Below are 23,726 nucleotides of genomic sequence, written 5' to 3'. Positions count from 1 at the left end.
CCGAGCTTGACTCTCTTCAGGAAGTGACACTGTCAGAGGAAGCACTTCCACAATAAAGCAGCAGCGACGGGATGCGACGCAGGCGCCGCGCACGAACGAGCAGAAACACACGAGCAGCAAGGTATGTGGAAATTTATTATGCAAGTGTCAACGCGCCAAAAAACACGGGTTTACAGCACAAATGATCCCAAAGGTGTAAAAAAATCTAAACGCACGCACAAGTGACTATAAAGCTTATCATGTTAATGCTAATAAATATAAAAATCGATCATGATTCACTGTAAAATATTGCTTCTATGGTCTCTAATCCCCCTAAACATCAAAGGTTGCAGGTAATAGCAGTGAGGGAGCTGTGGTTACGGTGGCTGGGGCTTCCTACAGGTTGTACGCCTGACACATGTTCAGAGAGTCTCTCAGCATCAGGTCACGCAGGCGCCACAGTGCATCCGCCATAGTGGTGTGGGCTCCTTTGCTCTTCAGCCAGTGGGCTGGGAGCCGGCTCTCCTGCTCCTTTGTCAGGTGAGTGTGGCGCCTCTGAGCTGTTATCAATGCAAAGGGATCTTGATTAGAGTCGTTTCCAACACACCATGTTTTTTCAAACCCTCACGTAAGACACACCACCTTTGAGCGTTTGGTCCCACTTGCTGACAGTGCTGGACTCTGAATTCAACCCTTCAATGTACTTCAGGTAGGCCTCCGAGTGGAGTACTCGCTGGGTCTTTGGTGGTGGAGCCACAAACATAGGCGTGGTGGGTTGCAGGTGTGAGGGCTGGCCCATCTGGCCCTGTCCAGGATAGGGAGGAGGCGCATGCTGTCCTGGGCTGAACATCCCAGGCTGAAATATTAAAAACAAAGCAGCACGTTTTAGACAATACCCGGAATACCAAATAATGCCAAAAGTATTATACGCAACATAAATATGTACATTCAATAGCTATTGTAACTAGGCTTGAATTTGTACTCTAGAAGTTGAAAGCATGTAATGAGAAAATGATTGGCACAAACAGTGTGCAGGTGAATTAGGCTGGGAATAAACCATTTTAGTTTTGGACAGGGACTCACCTGTTGCATAAAGTTCCCTGGCGCAGGACTTCCTGCCATGCCGTTCATACCAGCACCCATCATACCTGTTAAATGACAGTTCTTAGTTCCTGTGTATATAGGACTGATGGAGAACACAAGCTATCCTGGGAATATATCTTAAGAACTAAACAGAACTAAATGATGCTGTACATTACAGTAATGTTAGTTTTGAGTGTCAATGTTAAAGGTTAATAAATGTTGTTCATTTTAACATGCATTACATGTGTGAATGTTGACTATGTCTTCTGTGACTGCATTTTGAGAAAGGCTTTGCCTGCTCGGTGAGTAGAGGCTACGCAGCCTATGGTCCAGGTGAACCCCTCCAGCATGAGACACGACTGGGTGTGACCAACAAGTGTGGCTAGGACAGTGGCCCTTACCCTGATGAGGCATGCCTGGATACCCAAGCAAACCTTGCTGGAGATGGTGAGGAGGCAGGTGGGCCCCCCCAGCAGGGTGAGGTGGCATTGGGGCCACACTCAGCAAACCCTCGTGAGGGCCCTGCATGGGCATGTAAGGTGAACCGTAAGCTCCCATCATGCCTTGGGGAAAAGGGTGAGGAGAGGACAACAACAATTCCATGCATAAGTAACATGCAGCTGACTCTAAAATAACATGCACTATTGCACACACCCACCCCTTTCACACATGCGCCTTAAGTCATAAACACTATTTGTTGCTGTTCTCATTAAGTCGTCTGAACGTACTTTGAGACAAATCTCGTAAAAATTGAGGAACCAAAAAAAACTGACTTGTATTGTGCTTGCTCAAACCTTTCAGAACAAACAAGCATGCATACAGTATGCAATGCAGTAGACAATACAGTAAATGTACTTTGTAGTATTGGTGATCCATGTGTGAAAGTCAATCAATCACTGGTCAAGGCTCATTGTGCAAAAGGGGCAGTAAACATAAATGATGTCCTTACATGTTAGCAGGCAAAACAAGAATGAAAGTTAAATGGAATGTTTCATCATTAAAATCAATCATGCAGCCAAGGTCATGCGTTCTAGTCAAAAAACTAAAAATAAAATGACAAACCAGCAACAGAGGGAAAACATAGCTTTCTGAATGTGGTTTATGAATAAATAAATACATTTATAATGGTTAGAAGATTGGATGAGTACAGCTTTAAACAGTCCAGCCTCATTTCCTTGCTGCCTTGTTGTCAAACACTCGCGCTGTCTCTGAGAGGGGTTACCTGCCACAGGTGTCATGGTCTGGTTTATCATTCCCATAGTGCTAGGCGAAGGGACCACCCCCATCAGTGCCCCTACAGGGGTACCTGCTCTCGGGGACGCTTGCTTCTGAGGAGGTCTCTCACGCTCTTGTTGCTCCACTAGTTTGGCTGCACGCTCTGCAAAGCACATGATTATTGATTCGTGGCTTCTGTATACAGTAAAAGGACTTTACCACCCACACTGCACCTTTTTCCTCACCTTCATAGTCAGCTTTCTTAGACGCCTCGAGATTTCTCCACTCAGTGCCCACAAGTCGACTCAGCTCCCCGAAGGAGAAGTCTGGGTGCCGTGCCTTGATGACTGCTCGCATTTCACTGCTGAAGAGGATGTAGCCACTCATGTTGATCTTTCTCTTGGCCCCTTCCTTCTTCGATAAGCCCTTAACTTTAGGAGTGGACTGTGAGAAAAACACAATGATACAGTTGGGTTGTATATTTGTCTGAATCATTCAGATATACAATGGGGGCATGAGGGGCCAGAGCACCTGAGAAGGTGTGTATTGCATCATGTCCATATCACTTGAAAGTGGGGTTTGCATCTGCATCTGTTGCATAGAGGGCGTCTCTGCGGCGTCGTCATCGTCATCCATGTCTTCCATATCATCATCATCCTCCATATCCGCCAGTTTGACCTCAAGTTCAGCTATCTTCTTGTCCAAAAAGGGAGAGGCCTCCTTCTGTGGCACTATCAGTTTTCTAGATACAATACCAGCACAAAAATTAAAATACAAACAGGGTTAAAAGAATAACAAATACATTTAGGTCTAAATAAGTAATCTGCTTTAATGACTGACCTGAAATAGTAGACTTCATCCTCGGCCACTTTGGAGGAGTACGAGAAGCGTTTCAGACCCTTGAACTTTTTCACTTGCTTCTCTGTGTCAATGTAGCGGCTCTCGCACAGCAGGATGTTATCTTCTGCAATCTCGGTAGGTCTGCACGATATGAAGTCCTTAAAGGAGGAAACCATGCATTTACCTGGAGAGGACACAGGGAGGTTAAAACGTGCTTGTAAAAACAGGTTAGTGTTGGTCAAAGCACCAATGCAGTACCTATGACACAGGTCATGGGCAATGTTTCCTCTAGGTGGCTCAGAAACACTTCTCTCTTGTAGAACATCTTTGTGGGCTCATGCTCCGTTTCCTCAGGGGGTATGAAGATGGGTCCAAAGAATAAAGTTGTTCCGTTCTGCACCCACAGCTTCTCTATCCTGCAGTCCAGTCAGAAGGGCCAAGTTAACAAAAACAACTACAAAGCACCAAATCTATATATATATATACATATATATATATATATCTTACACGGTTGACCACACTTTTAAAACACATCATTTCACACACCTGGCAACCCTGGGCTTTGACAGACCATGTGACTGGATGTAAACACAGTCTCCCACTTTGTACCACATGTTGTTGTAGCGTAACTGTTCATAGTACTGGCAGCTGGGATCGGCTCCACTCACCTCCATAGGGACATCCTCTCTCTCCTAAATGAACACACAAACACACAGGACTCAGGTGTTTGTTTATATTGTGACAAACAGACTTTTTTACTGGAATTAACAGCCTGGCTACCGTTAGGCTCTTTGTCAAGACATGTCTGCCACCAGTCTGTAGGTTAATTAATCCCCTGTGTTTGAGGCAAACTGATGATGCTTCTGCTTGGTGACAAAATGTACTCTAGATGTGCTTCTCTTTTTTTAAACTACCCCTGATTTTTAACTTTACACTCAAGTAGAGGAGACACATGTCCTGACAAAAACTAGGCCAATATTAACATTCTGTATCACTCACATTATATATGACTTTTGAGATTGCAATGACCCACTTTCTAAAAAAGGAGACTTCTTCTACAGAACAAATTCCTATCTTTACAGATTACAAGTAATCAATATATCAACATGCTCAAACCCTGAAAACTGTAATGTTGCTTTACCTTGTCCACAAAACTCCCACTGATTGAATAGGTAATGTTCAGCCTGTCCTGGTCAGGCTTGGCAAACATAGACGCTACACGGACAACAGGCAAAGGAACCTCGCGTGGGACCAGTGTCACAGAGCTGGCAGGCACTGCCCATATCTTAATCTTCTTGAAGGACTTGTTCCTGGCAGCATACCGGGACTCACAGACATATACATCCTCAGCTTTATAGCCTTCCGGTTGCATTTTGAAATAATCCTGAGAAACAGAAAAAAGTCACAAGTTACGACTGTATCAAACTTGACCCAGATTGCTATGGTTCTGTTAATGAAGAGCATCCTACCTTGACAAACATGACCACGCATTTACCAAGGATTTTACTGACAGACACTTTGTTGTAGTAGTCACTCTTGAAGACCTCTTTTTCCAGAAATTTGCGTGTGGCCAGGTGGAAGGTTTCACTAGGCCTGTAGAACCAGCAGCCATAGAGCCACTTTTCACCTTCACACAGAAGAACAAGCTCAAGTTTACTAGTACTCAATACAGCAGTAACTAAGCTCCAATACGTGCTGATAATAGCATTAAATATTTATATTGGTGTATGGAATGTTAAGATTTTCCAGACATGAGTGTGATACCTGCTTCATCCTCCCACAGACGTTCAATATTGACAATGTGTGGTTTTAGGTTTGGCTCTGATGGCTCCACATAAACAAAGTCCCCCACATGGTAAGTGCTGTTTTCAAAGCTGCAGTCTTGACTGTAAACTCGCTCCGTTTCTTGGTCCGACTGCCATGATTGTCCTGGCAAATCCTCGGGTTTCTCATCTTTTCAAAAAAAAAAGTGACGAATGAAGACAAATTTAAAAAAAAAAGTGACATTTGGGCCTAATGTGTATTATGCCAGGGGTGAATGTTACATACCTTTGCCTCTTTCTTCGTCATCCTTCTTTTGCTTGTCCTCTTCTATTTCTTGGGGGATTTTCTCACGCTTTTCTTGCTCCACGTCACTGTGCAGGTGTTTTAGCGTATAGTTGAGTGCAGTGGATAGCAGAATTTCCCCATTCTTGCATAGCTCATCTCTGATCTTTATGAAAAACTGTTGTAGCTCCACTGCATCTTCAAAAATCTCTGAGTCAGTCCTGATAAGAAAAGGACATGGATGAGGCTTAAAAAATGTTTTTATTTGTATTATCATTATATTGTATATTGTACTAATTATTAAAGAAAATCCAAAAAAAGAACTTACCTGTGCAGTTTCCGTGCCTTCTCCAGCACTTCAAATATGTGTTCCTGGAAAACATCAAGTCTCCGGTAGCGGCCTTGCTCCAAGTTCATCCTGATGACATCTAGATTAAGTGGGGGCCTCTCAGGAGCAGTGGGATCCACAGCAGGAATCTCAGCCAGCGAGTCACTGTAGCATCTTCCCTCTTCGTCCTGGTGAGCCATCAAGGACACGTAGAGGTTCCTGATCAGCTCTCTCACCAGAGACCCCACCACAGGAGGCCCGTTGTCCTCACCTCCCTCCTGCTGCCTACGCGTCTCTAACAGCACCCGGTGCAACACCAGAGCATCCCGATAAATCAGAGACTCGGGCTCATTGTACATGCAGGCATTGTTGAACATGAGTACAAAATCCTCCACCAGGGCTTCAACGTCTTGGTAACGACCAGCTGCCATGTGGCTTCGCAGACGCTCCATATCGATGGGTCTCTTGATGGTAGCATAGTAGTCAGGCAACTCAGCACGAGACGGTAGACGGAGGAAGATGGTGCTCAAACGTCGTCCCCGGCGATCAGTGAAGTTTCGCACTACATCGTATAGTTCATTTAGCCTCTGCTGTAGAGGGGTGAAGTATTTGGACTTCTTTGGAGAAACACCACTCTTTCCTACATATAGAACAATAGATGATGAAATAATTATCAAGACAAAATATATAACAAACCAGAATATAATAATAAATTGTAAATACAATAGTAAAGTGCATACAGTTGCAAAACACTGTTATAGCCAAACTTACGTAATTTGAGTTTAGGAGATCCCACATCCTCGTCTTCGGGTGGAGGCCCTAATTCCTTACGTTTGTCCTTGAGAATCTTCTCAAGTATATCAGAATCATTATACACCTAGACAATCCAATGTTTAGACAAGGAAATAAGTTTGGCTTTTGAGAAGATTTTTTTAATAAATATTTTAACTCAGTCATCTTTCGCACTGCTAACCTGAGATCCCTCCTCATTGTAATGCCGAGCATTGCGGAACATTAACTTCATGTCTTCCATGAGTGCTTCTTCTGTGGCATAGCGCTCACTGCGAACATTTTGCTCAATGGTCTTCAGGTCCATGGGCTCAAGGATGACATTATAGTAGTCTGGGTAGTCCTTTTTGGATGGTTTGACCATGAAAAGGTCACAGAGACGTCTATTGGTTCCCACCTCCCTGGCCTCAGTTACTGCAGCATACAGGGCTTTCATTCTGTTCTTTTTTATGTTTTTCTTGTGGCTAAAATCAAGAATAAAATGTACATTAACGAGCATGGAAGACAAGACTATCCCACAAATTACTTCCAAGGAGGGCTACATGTTACTTTACAACTACTACAAACAAGATACGGTACATTTAACCTAGATACAAAATATCCAGTTTAAAAAAAATTAGAGACTGTTTTACCTTTTCCTCTTGATGCTTCCAGCATCAGATGACAAAATACTGTCTCCATCTTCATCATCTCTCCTTAGAAGTTCTCTTTTTTTAGCCTATACAGACATTGCACAGTCATTACATGCATACTTCTTCAAAGAGGTGTTTAATTAATACTCAAGGCAAGTAAGTATTTGTCTAAAATACAGAAATGTATTATGTTGCAACAATCTTATGTATAACATATGGTTGATATATAAATGCCATTTTTTTAATTTATGGGACATTTAAACTATAATTAAAAATCTATTTTGAATCATGGCTTTTTTAAATTGTAAAGTAAAAACATCTTCCAGCACAAATTTATAAAGAATTATTCAGAAGTCACTACCTGCATGATCTGCTGAAGCCTAAAGGCTCGTTTGTAAATGCTCGAGTTAGGCATGTTGTAGCGCTTTGCATTCTCAAACATCAGATTGAGATCGGCCTCAATCTGTTCCACACTTTCATAGTCTCCGTTCTTCATCTTTGTTCTTAAAAAACAGATACAAAAACTTTGACAATTGTCCCTCGGGAGAAAAGGCTGTTGGCCACATCTAGTTAGAACAATGTTGACATCATACTCACTAGATATACTCTGTTCTTACCTAATCTGATGCAGAGAGATTGGCTGTTTGATCTGCTGATAATAATCAGGATATTCCCTTCGAGAAGGCAGTTGCTGAAAAGGTTCAGAAAAGACCTGGCCCTGGTTGTTCCTTGCACCCCTCACAGCTTCATACAGCTGGAAAATGGGGTTGCTCATCTCCATACTAGAACTCTGACTTTCAGCTTCAGACTCCCCCTCATCATAACAGACAGAGCCTGCAAACGTATAAAATATAAAATATTATTTTTTTCCCCCCAACACAAACACAAGTCTGTATTGAAATCAGTGTAACCACTGAATGTTACCAGAGAGGACAGGGTCATCCTCACTCTCTGAGCCATACTGAAGAGCTACAGTGACACCAGAAAGCCGATCCCCCTGGCCAGACCTGCGATTCCTGATGAAAACCAGAAAAGGGCACAAGCTATAAAACATGTAGACTTTGACGAAATCTTACTTTTTATGCCAACCAAAAATCAGAAAAACAAAATGCAATGATCATTGTTTAATACCTGATTCGAAGACTTGATTTAGTGGGTTCAGAATGTTCAAGTTCAGATTTCCGCTGAATGAATACTTTCTTTATGGTGTTAGCATCCTATTAAACAAAGAATAACTGTTACAATATGGAACATTAGGTTATAATAGAAGAAAAAAAAGAAATTACCTTAAAAACCTGAGATCCTGGTTCATTATATGTTTTGGCATTTTTGGCCATCAGGTCAATATCCTTGGCCATAGCATTAACACTTTTATAGTGTCCAATCTATAAAAAATATATATATAGTCATTGTCTGGAATCAGAATGTTAGGAAGAAAAATGGGACCACAGTCAAGATGATATTTAATTACCTGTATTCTTTGAGCAATTGTTCTCAAATCGATTGGCTCCTTTATAATAGCATAGTAGTCAGGATAATGCTATGAAGAGAGAAGCACATGAGTGAGGAAATACAGAACAAGCCAGCACACAAGCTAAATGAAACCAAATAAAAATAACGGTGTTTAACAAAATTTTTTTATGTAAATCTTTCTTATTATGTCATACAGTTTATGAACTGTTAACAATGACCTTCAAAGATCTGAAACAATTAAGAGATGTTACAATAACCTACCACTTTGGAAGGCAGTTTCTGAAACAGTTCACTGACCAGATGCCCTGAGGGATCAGTGTGCGACACTACAGCTTCCAAGAGTTGCTCCAGCAACTCTTTTAAACTGCAAGTTGAGGTCTGAATAACACATATGCAAAAAATCAACAATATGCAGGAACATGGTCAATGGTTTAACAACAGATGATAATAACAAAAACAACAACAATAAATCATGTAATTAATGCATTACAAGTTCTTTTATCCAGTAAAAAATATCTATTGTTGCCATTTTAGTAACATCTGGGTAATATATAAGTTCAATCAATTCAACAGGGATATTTAAATCAATACTTCCAATGAAGAAATGAGCTTACCTCATCTTCGGTTGACATTCCAGGATTATCCACTTCATCATTATCTTCATCATCCTCTTCTCCATCACCAGGCTGCACAAACTCATTCTTTGTTTGCAAATACACCTGCCACAGCTTGCATGCTGCTTGATACTCCTCACTGTTACTCTGAATTGTTGAACATAATATAAAGTCAAATATTATGTCTCATTTAATCTCTGTGCTCTCACAAAATAACAAAATTCCACTATTCCACTTAATAAATACATTATATTACAAGCATACAATATATTTTAGGAAGATCACATTACTAAACTTTTATATTGACTTTCTTCTGCTTCTGCTTGCTTTCATCTTACCTTGTAGTATGATTTGGCATTGTTGAACATGAGCTGGAAGTCTGCAGTAAGCTGCTCCACATCATTATAATCTTCAGACTTTAGTTTATACTGAATTTTTGTCATATCAATTGGTTGGGACACCACTTCATAATAATCAGGCAAATTCCTGAAAATACAAAAACAAAAGGTTGGTACAAACTACATTGTTTAATTTGTCCAGCAACACACACAATTAAAACTTAAAACCTTAAATATGCTATGTGCACAGTTACTTCTCAGCCCCCTATGACCATAGAGCTCAGATTAATAGTACCTTCTCTTTGGTACCCTTTGAAAGAAATCACAAAGTTGCCTCCCCTGCTCATCCTTATGGTCCCTGACAGCGTTGAACAGCTCATGGCAGACAGCAATCTGAAAACATAAACACGAACCCTCAAACCCTGTGAGCACGTTTACAGTGAGAGCGAGGGATGATGTTTGGATCACAACCACATCCAGCTGCTGTTATGTTTATTAACAAAATGTACTTGCCAAGTCCACAGAGGGGAGATTGGAAGTTTTTCTTCTTTTCCTGCCACTTCCAGGAGTAGAGGAGGAGGTATCATCGAGGTCTCCCCCTCCGCTCACACTACTGGAGGGTGAAGTGGCTCTCCTCCTCTTGGAGCTCGACATTGCTAGCTCGTTTGACAACAACAGGCTAGCCCGCTAGCTACAAAAGAAAATAAGGTTAATCTTACTTTAGTTTCTGCTATGAGTCACGCAGTTAATTAAAGTTTAACGGAAATAAAAGGCATATTCTATCTCCATTCACAGCCAAGCTAAAACTAGAGCTATTTTCAACAGTGACGATTAGCATCAGCACCGTTGAGATGTATGAAACAAAGCAAACAGACGAGCGGCTGTTAGCTTGTGGTGCAGACTGGTTTACCGCTTTCCTAACAACACGGCCAAGGTGAATAGTACTCAAACAAAAACCCAACAGAGACTAGAACAAATAAACACCAAAACATTCAAAACAAGCATTACCCAAAACTCAGCAAAGTTTGCCGTAGTTCCCTGAGAGAAATGTGTAGCAGCTAGCTGGCTAGCTAATGTTGTTTGAAAACTCTTGCCCGGAAGTGGAGGTCGTGTTGCGTTTGGTGGTAGGGACGTAAAGCGGCATCATTGACAGTGCTGCCCCTACAGGCTGGGAAGAAAAATGCACCCAAAACTGTCAAAAGATTAGTCGCAATTATTAATTTGTTTTGGTAATATCAAAGTCAGTAGGTGCAAAGAGCTGTCTTAGCATTGGACAATATTGCAAGTATTTAAAATGGGTTCTATACATAGTAGCCAATGATAATTTATGTGTCTTTAGATCAATAAGGTTTTAAACGTTTGTTGAAAGTGGGCTCAAAAATGGTTATCTTATATAAATAATTAAGGACTTTACGGTACTATAAAAACCAAATTAAAAAGTTTTGTTTATATATAATTTAATTTATAATTAAAAACATGTGGTACAATATTTTACTATATGTATACTTAATATTATAATATACTAAAATACTTAAAACTTTATATACTCTGAAATTTTTCTATATCTGATGATAACCCCCCGAAACAATTACACCGCTATTTAAGTCACTGGCGGACCAGTAGCGGCAGATTCTTTACACTCTGATGAAGTTCTTGGCACTGTCAACAAACACATCAGGAAAACAGTGGGACCCTGTTTTACTTTGTGTGTAATTGGTAATTGTCCTTAGTTGAAAATATGGTTGGTTGGAGCACAGATGTTGTACCTCAATGAGATGCTCAAGGAACAGTTAGATCTTGATTTACTGCTAAAACTTGAAAGAATGTGATGGATTCACCACACTACTGTTGTGTTGTGCTGTGTATTGGAATAGTTGCATTCGGCGCCTCCTCCTTATATTAGAAAGTTTTATCTTTGTACTTGAAGGCTGCGTGAGTGTGATGTTGTATGTCATCTTATGGGGAACAGGGCGTTGCTATTGATCTTAAATGTCGTCTAACATAATATCAATGCGTAGTTTGAATATTATCTCAATGTAACCCAATTTCATTGACCTCCGTGTTGCTCGTGTGAGCAAATGAAGCGAGAAGCCCTTATCATTATTGGGCGAGAGAGCATCATCCTGCGACCCTGCCAATGGGACGCAGACGCAGTGGAGCAGATCTGGGCTCGGCTATCACAAGGCGCATCGCAGATCACGTTGTGCAGCGAGCAGTGAGTGGTTTTTCTGCCGCGCTGCGTCCGCAGACGTCTGCTTCTCTTGACGTCAGGCGAAGTCTGAGGCGACCCAGCGGCGCGCACCCGAGCAGCAACCACATCGCTCCCGCCCGGGTGAAGGAGAGCACGTCTCAGCTGCAGATCGCCGTTTAGGTACGTGCTTTTCTGTCTTACATCGCGGCTGACGTGCGCCGATAGACGATGAGAGCCGAGCGCGCTCAGTGCGCTCGCGTGTCGCATATCTGCAGCCTGCCGCTTCAGCCCACGGAGAAACGTACTGCCGCCGCTGCCTTCGCTTGACTGCCGTACCCTTGAGCCGCGCACTACGGTTCTCGCACCCACAACGCCCTTTTTCGCAGCGTGGACGCGCGATCGCCACCACAAAATACACGGGGCCCGTATTTGCACCGGCCCAGCGTTGACTCTTCCATTGAGTCTCCCTCTTGTCATTCACGCCCCGCAGCCTCAACGCACGCAGGGTTCGTCAAGCGACGATGGATCAGAGTTTCCACTGATCAAAGTTCTCGTAGTAATGCGTGCGTGTCTCCAGAGCAACCCAATAGTTTAAAGCTTCAGATGTTAAAAATAGCGCAGGTTCCCCAGCTGGTGCGCCTCCACTGACCGTGCGTTTGTCTTGGCGACGTGTGGTTTCTTTCTTGCGACTGTCTCTGCTGCAGTTTGCCCTAGTTTCGAGATGCTGTGTTGTTGTAAAGAGCTCCGCTTTTAGATTGTGATGTTTTGTGAAATGAAATGAGCTCATCATTGTGTTAAAGGTTGACGTTATATGTCTTCTTCTTAATAATTATAATAATAAAGTTTTTTTAATTTTATATTTATCTTGTCTAAAATATTGCTGAAGCAAATATTAAAAATACCAAAAGTCTATGAACGGGCCTGCTAGTTTTTACTTTCAAGAAATCTATAGTTTATTAAAAGGCCATCACTCAGAAGAGCGGTAATGGATTTTGTCAACTGATGCAATGCCAGAATATTGGACGCACTCTTAATTAATTGCATTAAACCCTACAAGAGTTTATTGATTGTAGTGTAATAAAGTCAAGTCCAATACCGCGTCCTCGCCGCGTGCTGTTATAAGGTTGGTGACAGTGTAAAACCAGCAAGTCATTAAAACTTTACTGCTTCGATCAGTGGATCCATCACCAGTTGAAGTGAACTTGATCAACAGATTGAGTGGCGGATTACACGTGTGACGCATCAGATCCTAATTGTGCATGTGAATCTGTGAACTGGTGTTAATCGTGTTCCTGTGCTCCTGCAGCTTTAGCGTGGCGAATCCCATCGGCGTTGTAGGATGCCTCTTGGAGAGGATGGAAATGGATGGAAAAAGAAGACGTCTGACATCAAAGAGCATTATGACTTCAAAGAAGTGCTGGGAACGTAAGTGGAAGAACTGGTGAACGGCGTCAGCGGCCCCTTGACCCCTCCATTAACTCCACTAACACGCTGTGCTCACAGTAACTCACCCAGGTTGCAGCTCTGTGTAGCGTTGTACTGCTGTGCGCATTGTCATCCATGGACACGTCTGCAGCTTCCGCGCGTGGACTCTGGGGTCCGCCTCAATAAACGTGATTGACATTTTGGATGGGCCTGTCACTTACTGCCCGCGCCTCTATTGACTCAGACTCGTCTGGCTCTTGGCAAGTGCCGGATGCTGACTCAGCTGTTTCCCACTCATCTAGTAGTTTTCAGAAGGCCATTTATCCCGGCTGCCTCTCGCCAACTTCACCTCGCTGTGTGAAGTGCAGGCGCCTCTCGGTGGGATTAATGGAATACGTGAAGCAGTGAGGAAGATTCGCATGGTTTAGGTTGCGAAGTGGTTATTTGTCAGCACTTGGTGAGGTTGCACAGGTCAACATGCTTAATTCAGCAGCAGTTCCTTCTACATGTAGTTCTAGTAACACATGTTGATAATAAGCAGGTGGTGGAACGCTGTAATGATGAATATGACTCATCTCTGTCTTGTAAAGTATGACAATAGGCTCCGCACCCTCAACATTTCTCACGCCTTAGTGTTAACCCTGATTAAACGGTCCAAATGAAGCGATGAGTGATAAAAAGGAGACTTTCCCACTCCTGAGCCCAGATGGTCACGGGGGCACCTCTCCACTCCCCGAACTGAGCACAAGTGACCTAGAACACGTCCACCTGTGATAACACGAGGCCGCCATATGGAGTGTGGTTGTTTTCCTCCGACTTGGAATCGCACCTGCTTCCCCAGAGAGGCCGCGCACAATCCCATATTTACGACCGCGCATCCCTGGTCCAAATCCAAGCCCGAGAAATAGCAGTGGGTAGATGGAGCCTGTATGGTTACTGTATGTAATGCTGTAGGAGGACGTGGAACCTAAACGCTCATAACTCCTCTTCTAATTCCCATGAGACGTCACAGGCACTTAAAGCAGTAATTGTACTTCAGAACGATTAGATTAAGTTTTACCGAGTGCTGCATGGGACGATAGAGTCAGTTTTCAGGATAGTGTGTTCCCGTTTCAAAGAGAAAGAGAGAAGCCTCGCTAATATCCTTCCCCCCGTCACTATAGCTGGACCTGGCAGAGGCCAGAATTAATGTGTTGACGGAAAGCTCCTTATGCTCAGACGGAAGATTACAGAGACGCTTTATCCAGGAATTCGGTGTGCGAAGTTAATTGATTTGTGTTGAAATTTCATATTCAGAGCCGGGCTAATCCTCCCAGGTCTGCCCCTGTGTGGAGTCCACTTCAGGACGCGGTGTCCTGGAGGCAGGTCAGGGTTAGCACCCCCCCCCCTCCACACACACACACACAGCGGGTCGGTTAGAATGAGGAGGCGTCGTCGGGGCCTGGAGAACGTTGGGAGCGGAGGGAGCGCCTGCGTTAGATCTGATCAATAGACTGATGGATGGTGGTCGCTGTCTGCGTCGCATCCAAGAGGCCCGGCCCTGCGTGATTGAACGCGTTGCTCTCCAAAGCAGAACAATGGCGGCACGAATAACATTTGGCGTCGCCGCAGACATCCATCACGGTTCTAATAGCGCGCGCTCCTGCTCCAGGAGCAGCGGCGTCGGGCCGTCGCCCGCCTCTCTGTGGAGCCGACGCGTTCCTCTCTGCGTTGGCTCCCTCCACGTTCTCCAGCCAAAGTCACTCAGGTTAAATGGTGGCTCCAAATTGCCCATAGGTGTGAGTGTGAATGATTACCCGTCTGCCTGTAATAAGCTGCAGACCCCTTCAGGGTGGAACCGGACACTTGCAGTTGACTGAAGCCCTTCTGTGGCCCTCAACGGGAGAGGAGGCGAAGGCAGAGCATCAGATGGATGCTGTCAGACTGCGAGCAATCATTTTAGTAAAACTGTTCAAATGAAACGTGATTTCAAACGCAGCATTAACAGTTAACATACAATAGAAGGCCTTTGACGCTGGCTAGTGGCCAATAAGAGTTAAGGAAGTGTAGTGAAGTAGAGGAGTGCGTGTCGACGTACGTGTGGTTCACAAACGGCTCATTATGACAAATTGTCGAGTGAAGCTTTGAAGACATGAAGGTCTGAAATAGGACCATGCTGAACACTGTAAATAGACTGAGAGGTGATACGCAAGACGAGGAAGTGTGAATCAATATTTGCCCATGGACAGCTGGGATTACAGTGTGTGTGTGTGTGTGTGTGTGTGTGTGTGTGTGTGTGTGTGTGTGTGTGTGTGTGTGTGTGTGTGTGTGTGTGTGTGTGTGTGTGTGTGTCTGTGTGTGTGTAGAGAGAGAGATGTATCTGTCTGTCAGTCTGTCTTTTTGTCAGTCTGTCTTTCTGTCAGTCTGTCTTTCTGTCAGTCTGTCTTTCTGTCTGTCTGTCAGTCTGCCTGCCTGTCTGTCTGCCTGCCATCCTTCCATCCATCTGTGTCTTGTTCATCAACCAAAAAACAGCCAAGCCTTCAGATGTGTCATCTCTGAGTCTTGAGACAAATGACTCATATGACACGTTTTTAAATTTGTTAACCTCGACTCAGTGTGTGTGTGCCAGGATTATTTCATAAGATAAACCAGACAATATGAGATTTCAGTCTGTTGCTAATTGCCTCGATGAATGAAGGGAGTGGTGTGTTTTATTCTGGGATGGAAGAATCTGAACTCTGCATGGCTGGACAGTAACAAAGCCCTTTCTGTGTCATTCGACTCATGTCTAATGCAGCGATATGCACATTAGGTCATGACAGAGTCTCATTATGCAGAGTAACAGCCACAGTGGCTTCCTCTCCCTCCATCATGTGTTCCTCTCCCAAACCCGCTGAGAGCCCACCCCTACTACATCTCCAAGGAGAAATGAGCAACTGGATGGTTAATTATAATGTGTCTCATGGCAACAGTAGACAAGTGTGTGTGTGTGTGTGTGTGTGTGTGTGTGTGTGTGTGTGTGTGTGTGTGTGTGTGTGTGTGTGTGTGTGTGTGTGTGTGTGTAACCATGGGCCTATATGTAGTCTCTTTTTAAAACAGTAGGTTGATGGTTAAGCAGGTCAATGAATGTGCTTTGGTAAAAGTTGAGCCATCATTCGAAAAGGATCCTAATAATGATGTTACTGCGGGAAGCGTCAGGATATAAATATAGTGAAATGGTGAAACTCTAATTGCTGCTATCACTGTCGTGGGAACTCTGCATTTCGGCGAGACAGCAGCTCTGTGATGCTGCAGTCGGCTGGAAAAGCTGCTGTCAGCAGAATGACGCTGAGGCGCTGATGGGCGGCGGGCGTTCCGTTCCGGGTGTTCCGTCTGGACTGTCTGGGTGGGAACCACGTTACACGTGCAGCTTGTTAAAGGAACGTATTGGATGAAGTGAAACGTGAGTCCAAGGTGAAAGATGGTTGAACGAGTGTCTGCGAAGCATCAGTTTAACTTAAATTCAGTTGTTGAGCTGTTTAGTCTGGTCCAAAATGAGATTTTACTGCTCACTGGCTCTAAGCGTCCAGTAAAACGGAATGGATTTTTACTGAGCGCTAATAGAGGTGCAGCACTCTGGACCCTCCGATGAAACCAAGCTGTAAATGCTTCACACATTAACGCATTAAAATGCTTTTACGGATCGATGAGAATCGGAGCCTTATGTGATTTTGCACTTGGATGATCTTGAGGTCTGCGTGAAAACGATACCGGAGACGCGTGCGAGCGCCGCGGGGCCGAACGCACCAGGTGCCGCTCGCCTCGTTCCTCGCGCTCACATCCAGCAGCAGCGCAGAGACGAGGCGGGAGCGTCTGCCTCCACGTCCAGGTTGCCAACGGCTGTAAGTGCTTCATGGTTGCCAACGGCAACCTGGATGCGAGGCCTCCGTCGCTTAATTAATGCCGTAGACGTGCGCGAGGGCAAGGGGGGGGGGGGGCTTCTCACGCGCTCCGCGCTGTGACACGTGGAGAGGACGACAGAATAGACGCTAAACGCCGCGCGTCCGCAGTGTTTTGCGCCTCGGCGCCGCTCCACGCGCACCCGAAGCCTCCCTGCCTGTCAGCGGCGTGCGTGCGTCCGGGCCTCCTCCTGGGTCCACTCCCACGCTCCTGTGGGGAGACTGTAAATACACACTATTCTCGCTCTCATCATCACTAGACCATAATCCATAATGCAGACTTGTCTCCCTCAGAAACAGCCACACTACATTTACTGTATCTATTATTGAACAGCTTAAAAATAGCTTTTTTTTTTCTTTTAAATGCCTCGATGTGACTCCTGAGCGTTTTCTGAGCCGCCAGAAACATCCCAGTAATGTCTCCAGTTTGAAATATTCATCCAAACATCTCCCTTGCACACACACACACACACACACACACACACACACACACACACACACACACACACACACACACACACACACACACACACACACACACACACACACACACACGGTTGACACGGGCGATTGGGGGTTGTGTATTAGAGTGACTGTATTTTGGTAAGAGACACATTTCAGAAGGGAAACGTACAATAACCGGACCTCCACGTCATCTTCTCTGTGTAACGTTTCAGGGGAGCTTTCTCCGAGGTGGTTCTAGCCGAGGAGAAGAGAACCCAGAGGCTGGTCGCCATCAAGTGCATCCCCAAGAAAGCGCTGGAGGGCAAGGAGAACAACATCGAGAATGAGATCGCGGTGCTGCACAGGTGAGGCCGCTGCAGCGACGCCTCACCTCCGAGCAGAGCGTACACGCACGGGGTCAGTCCAACGGGTGACTAAATGCACGGTGTCAGTAAAAACAGTGGGATTGTGCACCGGAAATGTCAGGAGTAAAGAAGAGAGACCTATTTTTAGTGTCCCTGTTGCCAGGGCAACAGCACACAGAGGCGGAGATGGTGTGGAGTTCCCCGCAGCAGTGTATTGAAGAAGGAGAAAGAGACACGGAGGGTGGAGATGTTGGGGGAGGGGGGGGGGCACTGTAGACAGAAAAAATATGGAAGAAATGAGGCCTCCTCCACTCCGGTAGAAGCCACATCAGCTGCTCTCAGACGCTCCCGGCTCAACCCGATAGCCTGGAGAGGAGCTCGGCTGCCTGTCGGCGGCGTCGGGGCGATAAACCAGGCAAACCTAGTTTGTGCGTGTGTGTGTGTTTCAGAGGGAAGCGCGTTTCACAGTCACCCGCTCTAATCTCCAAAGCCGTCCTTTGTTGATGCCTCCAGTCACCGACAAAAGGCTTCATCCACACGCGGCTTTGCTGTGCGGGATCCGCGGGGCTCGCGTCAGGGTCCTCTCGCTGGGCTGATCCCAGTACACTGAAGCAGACACGGTGCAGCAATAATGCCATCTGCTGCCCGTTTGACAGTACGCGGGGCGCGTTCCACTGCTGACGAGCGCTTCCTGTCTGATTCCTCCTCAGAATCAAGCACCCGAACATCGTTTCGCTGGAGGACATCTTCGAAAGCACGTCTCACCTGTACCTCGTCATGCAGCTGTGAGTCGCAATCGGACCAAACAGACTTGATTTCAGTCATTAATAGAAGTATTTATTTAGCAAATGAAGACACGCATTAGATTCGTGTGGATAACGTTTGAATGATGACCCCTCCCCTTCGCCCTCAGTGTGTCCGGAGGCGAGCTGTTCGACAGGATCGTGGAGAAAGGCTTCTACACGGAGCGAGACGCCAGCCAGCTGATCCACCAGATCCTGGACGCGGTCAAGTACCTCCACGACATGGGCATCGTCCACAGGGACTTGAAGGTACCGCCGAGGCAGCGGCTCAGTCCCACGCGCCGCCCCCCCGCCCCCGTCTTTAACCCCGCGCTCCTCCCGTTCGCAGCCGGAGAACCTGCTGTACTACAGCATGGACGAGGACTCCAAGATCATGATCAGCGACTTCGGGCTGTCAAAGATCGAGGGCGTGGGCAGCGTCATGTCCACAGCCTGCGGAACCCCTGGATACGTGGGTAAGGCAGACTCCCCCCCTCCTCACCCCCCTCCTCTCGCGTGAGCCGGCACTCGCTGTGTCAGCAGATCTCCCCTTGTTATCCACTGCACTGCGAGAGCCGCTTTCATCCACTACTCAGTCGATCGCCGAGTGTTTCAGAAGGGCTCTCCACCGGTTTAACGTGACCCGACAGATCACATGGTACCACCCAAAGGTCAAGATTACTCCAGTGTGTGCCTGGAGCTTCCACTTGTGTTCCACTGTGTGTGTGCGCGTGTGTGTGTGTGTGTGTGCCTCCTCACAGCTCCGGAGGTTCTCGCCCAGAAGCCGTACAGCAAAGCAGTGGACTGCTGGTCCATAGGAGTTATTTCATACATCCTGTAAGTAGGAGCCCACTCGCATCCGTGCAGATGTTTCGTGGCTCTGATCGTGCGCCCCGCTCCCTCAGGTTGTGCGGATACCCCCCCTTTTACGACGAAAACGATGCCAAGTTATTCGAGCAGATCCTCAAAGCCGAGTATGAGTTTGACTCTCCGTACTGGGACGACATCTCCGACTCAGGTACCAGTTGCTACGAGCACCCACACCAAAACCGAAGCCCAGCGACGTGAAACAAATGTTATGTTCCGCAGCCAAAGACTTCATCTGTCACCTGATGGAGAAGGACTCCATGAAGAGGTACACGTGTGAGCAGGCCCTGCAGCATCCATGGTAGGGACACGCCCACGTCTTCCCATTTGATCAGCTGCCAATACACCTACTTTAAACCTGAATGATGAAACAGCCAAGGTGCCCCGTCCACCTGCAGCTCGCTAATTGGCGCTGACTTTGCAGGATCTGTGGAGACACGGCTCTGGACAAGAATATCCATGAATCCGTCAGCGCTCAGATCAAGAAGAACTTTGCCAAAAGTAAATGGAAGGTCAGTGTGCGAGTCCCGGTACGACCTGCTGACTCGGCGGTCTCAAGATGGGCCTTCTTTGCTCTCTCTCGCTCTCTCTTTTCCCCCCCGTGCTGACGTTTTGTTCAAACACCCTCGTCGCTCTCTCTCTCTGTCCACGCAGCAAGCCTTCAACGCCACGGCGGTGGTGCGCCACATGCGGAAGCTGCAGCTGGGCACCAGTCTCGAGGGCCCGAGCCAGATCACCCCCACCAGCCCCTGCCACGGACATCTGCTCCCGGAGGAGGAGGAGGAGGACGAGGACGACCTGGGGAACGGGGAGGAGGAGAGCTGTACGTTGTAGCTCAATATTCACACTCCACACACACATCAGCATGTAAAAAGCAGGGGCAGTGCCTATTTAACCCTTTGTGCTCCGCCTCCAGTGTCCCACTACGAGGACGGCCGCCGTGGAAGCACGGAGGGCAGCGCAGACCGGGACAGCCTGAGGAGCTGCACCTACTGCTGCAGGCCGGCCAGCCGCGTCTGAGCACCCCCCACCCCCCCCCCCCCCCCCCCCCCCCCCCCCAAAGGCCACGTCGGCCACGCACCCACAGTCCACCCGCCCAGTCTGGCCAGGAGAGCAGAGTAGTCGTCAGACAGCGGAGCACAGCCAGAGGGTCACAGGGCGCCACCCGAAGACGAAGGCGAGAGTTCACCAAAAAAAATAAAAATAAAAAAAGCCTGTCTGCACTGTCGTCTCCACGCAGACTCACGTTCTGCCCAGCGGAAGCTGCTGTCACCCGGTGTGTCCGAGGCGTGAGCGTCTCCATCGCCTGCTCCGCCGCTGCCCGTCACATCTACCTCTGATCACACTCGCTGAGACGCACGCTTTCTCCCGAACGCTGCTCAGACGGAGCTCACGCGGACGCATGTCTTCATTCAAACAGCTTCTACGTGAGGGAGGGGAGCACCGGCGTGTCCTCGCTCCCCTTCGCCTCCGTTTGACCGCGCTCGTCTCTTCCTCCACATTTCCTGCACTCACTCTTACTGGTTCAACCTTTTTTCGGGAACGGAGGCCCGTGACACGTCAGGTGTGGTTCCGGCTGTTAGGAACTCTCTGTTCTGGCTCAGACTGGGTTCGTGAGGACTGGTTCTGACCCGGAGGGTCTGCATGCTTCGGTGGGGGGAAAAACTGAAAATGTACCAATATCAAAGGAGACTTTTCTTTTTTTAAATTTTCGTTTTATGGCTGTTCTGTTATCAGAGGCTCACACTGAGACCCCTGCGAGACACAGAGGGTCTCGTCGTGCGCAGGAGGGCTCGGCCCACCGGCGGCGGGTCTCGGGCTCCGAGGGATCTCAGTCTGGACGCTCTGCCTGCTCTGTGCTGTGCACCTCTAGTGGAAGACGTTTTGGTCTACTGTTTGCATGACCTGGTTAAATATGTTTACATGAATGATGATCAATTAGTATAAACACACATGATTATTATTACTCTGTTGTATTGAAAAATTATGTAATACTGTAATTTTGAGCTATATAATGTGAAGTGAGTAACACCAGACGTTGTTGACAAAGTACAACACAGCACAGTGGACTTCTAGTTTGCACCGGAGACGTTTCTCCGGTGCTTCGTTTATTTACGACGCCGATATTTTGTTCCCAGTCTGTTCTTCGCTGTCGTTTCCGTAGATTCTCTCTAAACTATTCACAGCTACCTGATAGAGGAAATACTAGGAATATTTCCAAAAGGTTACAGCCACAGTGCATGACGTGAAAAAAAACAACAAAACAAAGATGCTGGAAACATCACCTGTACGTCTGCGAGTGTGTTCGCTCTGCGTCCGTCCTCATGGAACCAAGGACTACAGCACTAAAGCCATACGGGGGACGAAGAGGCGTTTCACGGCCGATTCAGACGCGTCGTCATATTTTCAGGAGAGTCGACGTAGAGAAGAAGCAAGGGAGACAAAACCGCTGCAGAGACGAGCTACAAGAACTTTATTCCACGGCATCATTGGCTTCTGTTGGTCAGCTAGTCAGCGAGGTGGGATGGAGTTGCCACGTTAAACCGGGTCCTGCGGGGCCGGCGTCAGAGAAGACAGTCGCTCTGGATTTACACGACTATAATTGTGGAAAATATGCAAACTGTGTGTGAAGGGCTTCGTGTTCTCTGTCAGATAGCCACAGTTGACCACTTTGATCACCGGCCTATCGCCTGTTCGGTGACGACCTTCTGTTGAAGTTTACCCAGGGTTTGTTTCCACTCGACTGTGTTTATGTTTTTACCTTATTTGACCCATTACAAATACACCTAAATGCATAAAGAAACACATGTATATTATATATATAAATATAAGTATATATTGTATATCATTTTTTTGTAAAAGCCGTTTTGAGCTACAAATGTATGGATGCAATGCATCATGGGTTATTGAACAAGATGCAAGAAAATACGATGATTTGTACCCACAGAGACATGATTACAGGAAATGAAATAAAACTTCCTTGTCTATGCATGTTGTGTCCTGTCACTTTACAGGGATGACAACACTGCAGCTGAATACGCAGCTACCAGACATCAGTCATGATTCTTCACTGGTTCACTAACGAAACGCATCCATTTGGGTTGGAGAGAACTGAACGTCAGAATAAAGCGAAACTGCCCAAAAATGCATCTTTATTATTCTGTTAACAGTTTGCTTGGCTCATTTTATTGAGTATTGTGGACTCTAACCGGACATGCTAACATTGCTCATTCACTCATTCACCCATCACCTATTCCTACTATCTGCCTTCACCCTCCAACATTTAAAGCAGCAGCAGCAGCACAATATGAAAATCCTACTGTACTAATTAAACGCCTTCATTACAGCCTCTGTATAAGATGATTGCAGATTCTGACATTAAACGCACATCAGCACATCACTGCTCACAGTGGCGACACTAGCATAAACCACGTCAGCTGTGTGTGTGATGCAGCACCAGCGTCTGCGCCGCACTGCCCTCTGCTGTGCAGCTCCGCGCGCACATCAGGCGGATTTCACCCATTTGTGTTAATGAAATATCCAAATGTGTGTTCTCTAAATAGACCTCAATGCGGAATAGTGCGACGGCTGCCGATGCGCAGACAGATGTGACGAGGGCGCTCGTTAAAGTAATGGAGCATGTGCTGCGGCGCGCGGGCCTCGTCGTCGCCTCTGGGGCGTTCGCGGCGGTGGCGACAGCTAATTCTTTGCCTCCTCCTGATCCCCGCTTGCTTTCATCCTTTGTTCCCATTTCCTCTCGAAGCGCTCGCTGGAGTTTCAGTCTCTCGGTCCTGAGAGACTCTACTTATAGAAACAAAGGGGGGCTCGTATAATGCGGCGCACCAAAGCTGCGGTGAGGTGTGTCCGCGCGGCCCCTCGCGGGTCGTGTGCGGCTCTTGGATGCAGTTAAAGGGCCGCGCGGCTCCTGCGGTTTGATGAGATTAGCGCTCTCCTCCCTTCTCTGCGGCTGAGACGCCGCCGCTCGCAGCCCGCGGCGCCGCTCCCTCCGCAGGCGCCCGCATCGCCGAGGCCGGGGGAGCAGAACGTAAAGCGGGCGCTGGCGCCTGGTGATTGCTCAAATGGGATTTAAGGCCCGGAGCGTCGAGGAGCGCCGCTGCATAAATAAACTCAACTGAACTGTATTGAAACTGAATAAAGTAGAGTCGAGTATGTGTCGTTCTACTTTGTGTACAACTTTCTCCTGTAATGGAATTAAAACACCCTCATGCATAATTCAGCATTAGTGAAGGTGCAGCATCTCCATGGTTCTGCGGAGGAACCCTCTCAGCCCGGAGGAGGCACGTCGGTGCTTGTGGTTCGGAGCAGAACCATGCAGCTCCCTGCAGCTGCACCGTGTACAGTAAGTGGACTGGACGGGCCTGCAGCGCCCCCCCCCCC

General features: G+C 46.6%; 2 protein-coding genes across 5 annotated transcripts; one reads left to right on the top strand and one right to left on the bottom strand.

The window, feature by feature from the left end:
* Positions 1-117: 117 nt before the first annotated feature.
* LOC114855556 (protein polybromo-1-like) lies at positions 118-10,497 on the bottom strand. Of its 4 annotated transcripts, none has more exons than XM_029150800.2 (30): positions 10,346-10,497; positions 9,851-10,028; positions 9,633-9,730; positions 9,338-9,485; positions 9,000-9,146; positions 8,647-8,763; positions 8,384-8,452; positions 8,199-8,297; positions 8,044-8,129; positions 7,837-7,928; positions 7,530-7,746; positions 7,274-7,415; positions 6,913-6,998; positions 6,465-6,744; positions 6,263-6,368; positions 5,492-6,131; positions 5,167-5,384; positions 4,882-5,070; positions 4,587-4,744; positions 4,259-4,501; positions 3,664-3,809; positions 3,376-3,533; positions 3,118-3,301; positions 2,809-3,019; positions 2,523-2,721; positions 2,285-2,440; positions 1,464-1,625; positions 1,063-1,127; positions 622-835; positions 118-539 (listed from the first exon to the last, which is right to left on the bottom strand). In XM_029150800.2, the coding sequence occupies exons 2-30, from the start codon at positions 9,989-9,991 to the stop codon at positions 376-378; spliced, it is 4,935 nt and encodes a 1,644-aa protein (XP_029006633.1). In that variant the 5' UTR covers positions 9,992-10,028; positions 10,346-10,497; the 3' UTR covers positions 118-375. The 4 variants fall into 4 exon arrangements, with proteins under 4 accessions (XP_029006633.1, XP_029006635.1, XP_029006636.1 ...); XM_029150802.2 differs by having other exon boundaries at positions 2,369-2,440; XM_029150803.2 differs by lacking the exon at positions 1,464-1,625.
* A 960-nt stretch (positions 10,498-11,457) lies between these two features.
* Positions 11,458-22,319, top strand: camk1a (calcium/calmodulin-dependent protein kinase Ia). The gene is made up of 12 exons (XM_029150264.3): positions 11,458-11,708; positions 12,835-12,953; positions 17,548-17,679; positions 18,390-18,464; positions 18,593-18,731; positions 18,811-18,937; positions 19,223-19,298; positions 19,367-19,479; positions 19,551-19,629; positions 19,753-19,840; positions 19,983-20,151; positions 20,245-22,319. Exons 2-12 carry the CDS (start codon positions 12,868-12,870, stop codon positions 20,346-20,348), a joined length of 1,188 nt encoding a protein of 395 aa, XP_029006097.1. The 5' UTR covers positions 11,458-11,708; positions 12,835-12,867; the 3' UTR covers positions 20,349-22,319.
* The last annotated feature ends 1,407 nt before the right edge of the window (positions 22,320-23,726 follow it).

The sequence above is a fragment of the Betta splendens genome, chromosome 5 (assembly GCF_900634795.4).
Source record: "Betta splendens chromosome 5, fBetSpl5.4, whole genome shotgun sequence".
Classification (NCBI taxonomy): Eukaryota; Metazoa; Chordata; class Actinopteri; order Anabantiformes; family Osphronemidae; genus Betta; species Betta splendens.
Note: the sequence above shows the minus strand (reverse complement) of the source record. Positions and strands in the feature narration are given on the sequence as shown.

What these genes read in the sequence shown, in the direction of transcription:
- LOC114855556 (XM_029150800.2), bottom strand. Translation starts at nt 9,991, where the DNA reads ATGTCGAGCTCCAAGAGGAGGAGAGCCACTTCACCCTCCAGTAGTGTG. An exon ending in ATGCCAAATCATACTACAAG is followed by an intron (nt 9,147 to 9,337) that starts GTAAGATGAAAG and finishes TCAACAATTCAG; the next exon opens with AGTAACAGTGAGGAGTATCA. An exon ending in ACAATGAGGAGGGATCTCAG is followed by an intron (nt 6,369 to 6,464) that starts GTTAGCAGTGCG and finishes TGGATTGTCTAG; the next exon opens with GTGTATAATGATTCTGATAT.
- camk1a (XM_029150264.3), top strand. Translation starts at nt 12,868, where the DNA reads ATGCCTCTTGGAGAGGATGGAAATGGATGGAAAAAGAAGACGTCTGAC. An exon ending in GGAGTTATTTCATACATCCT is followed by an intron (nt 19,299 to 19,366) that starts GTAAGTAGGAGC and finishes CCGCTCCCTCAG; the next exon opens with GTTGTGCGGATACCCCCCCT. An exon ending in CAGGCCCTGCAGCATCCATG is followed by an intron (nt 19,630 to 19,752) that starts GTAGGGACACGC and finishes CTGACTTTGCAG; the next exon opens with GATCTGTGGAGACACGGCTC.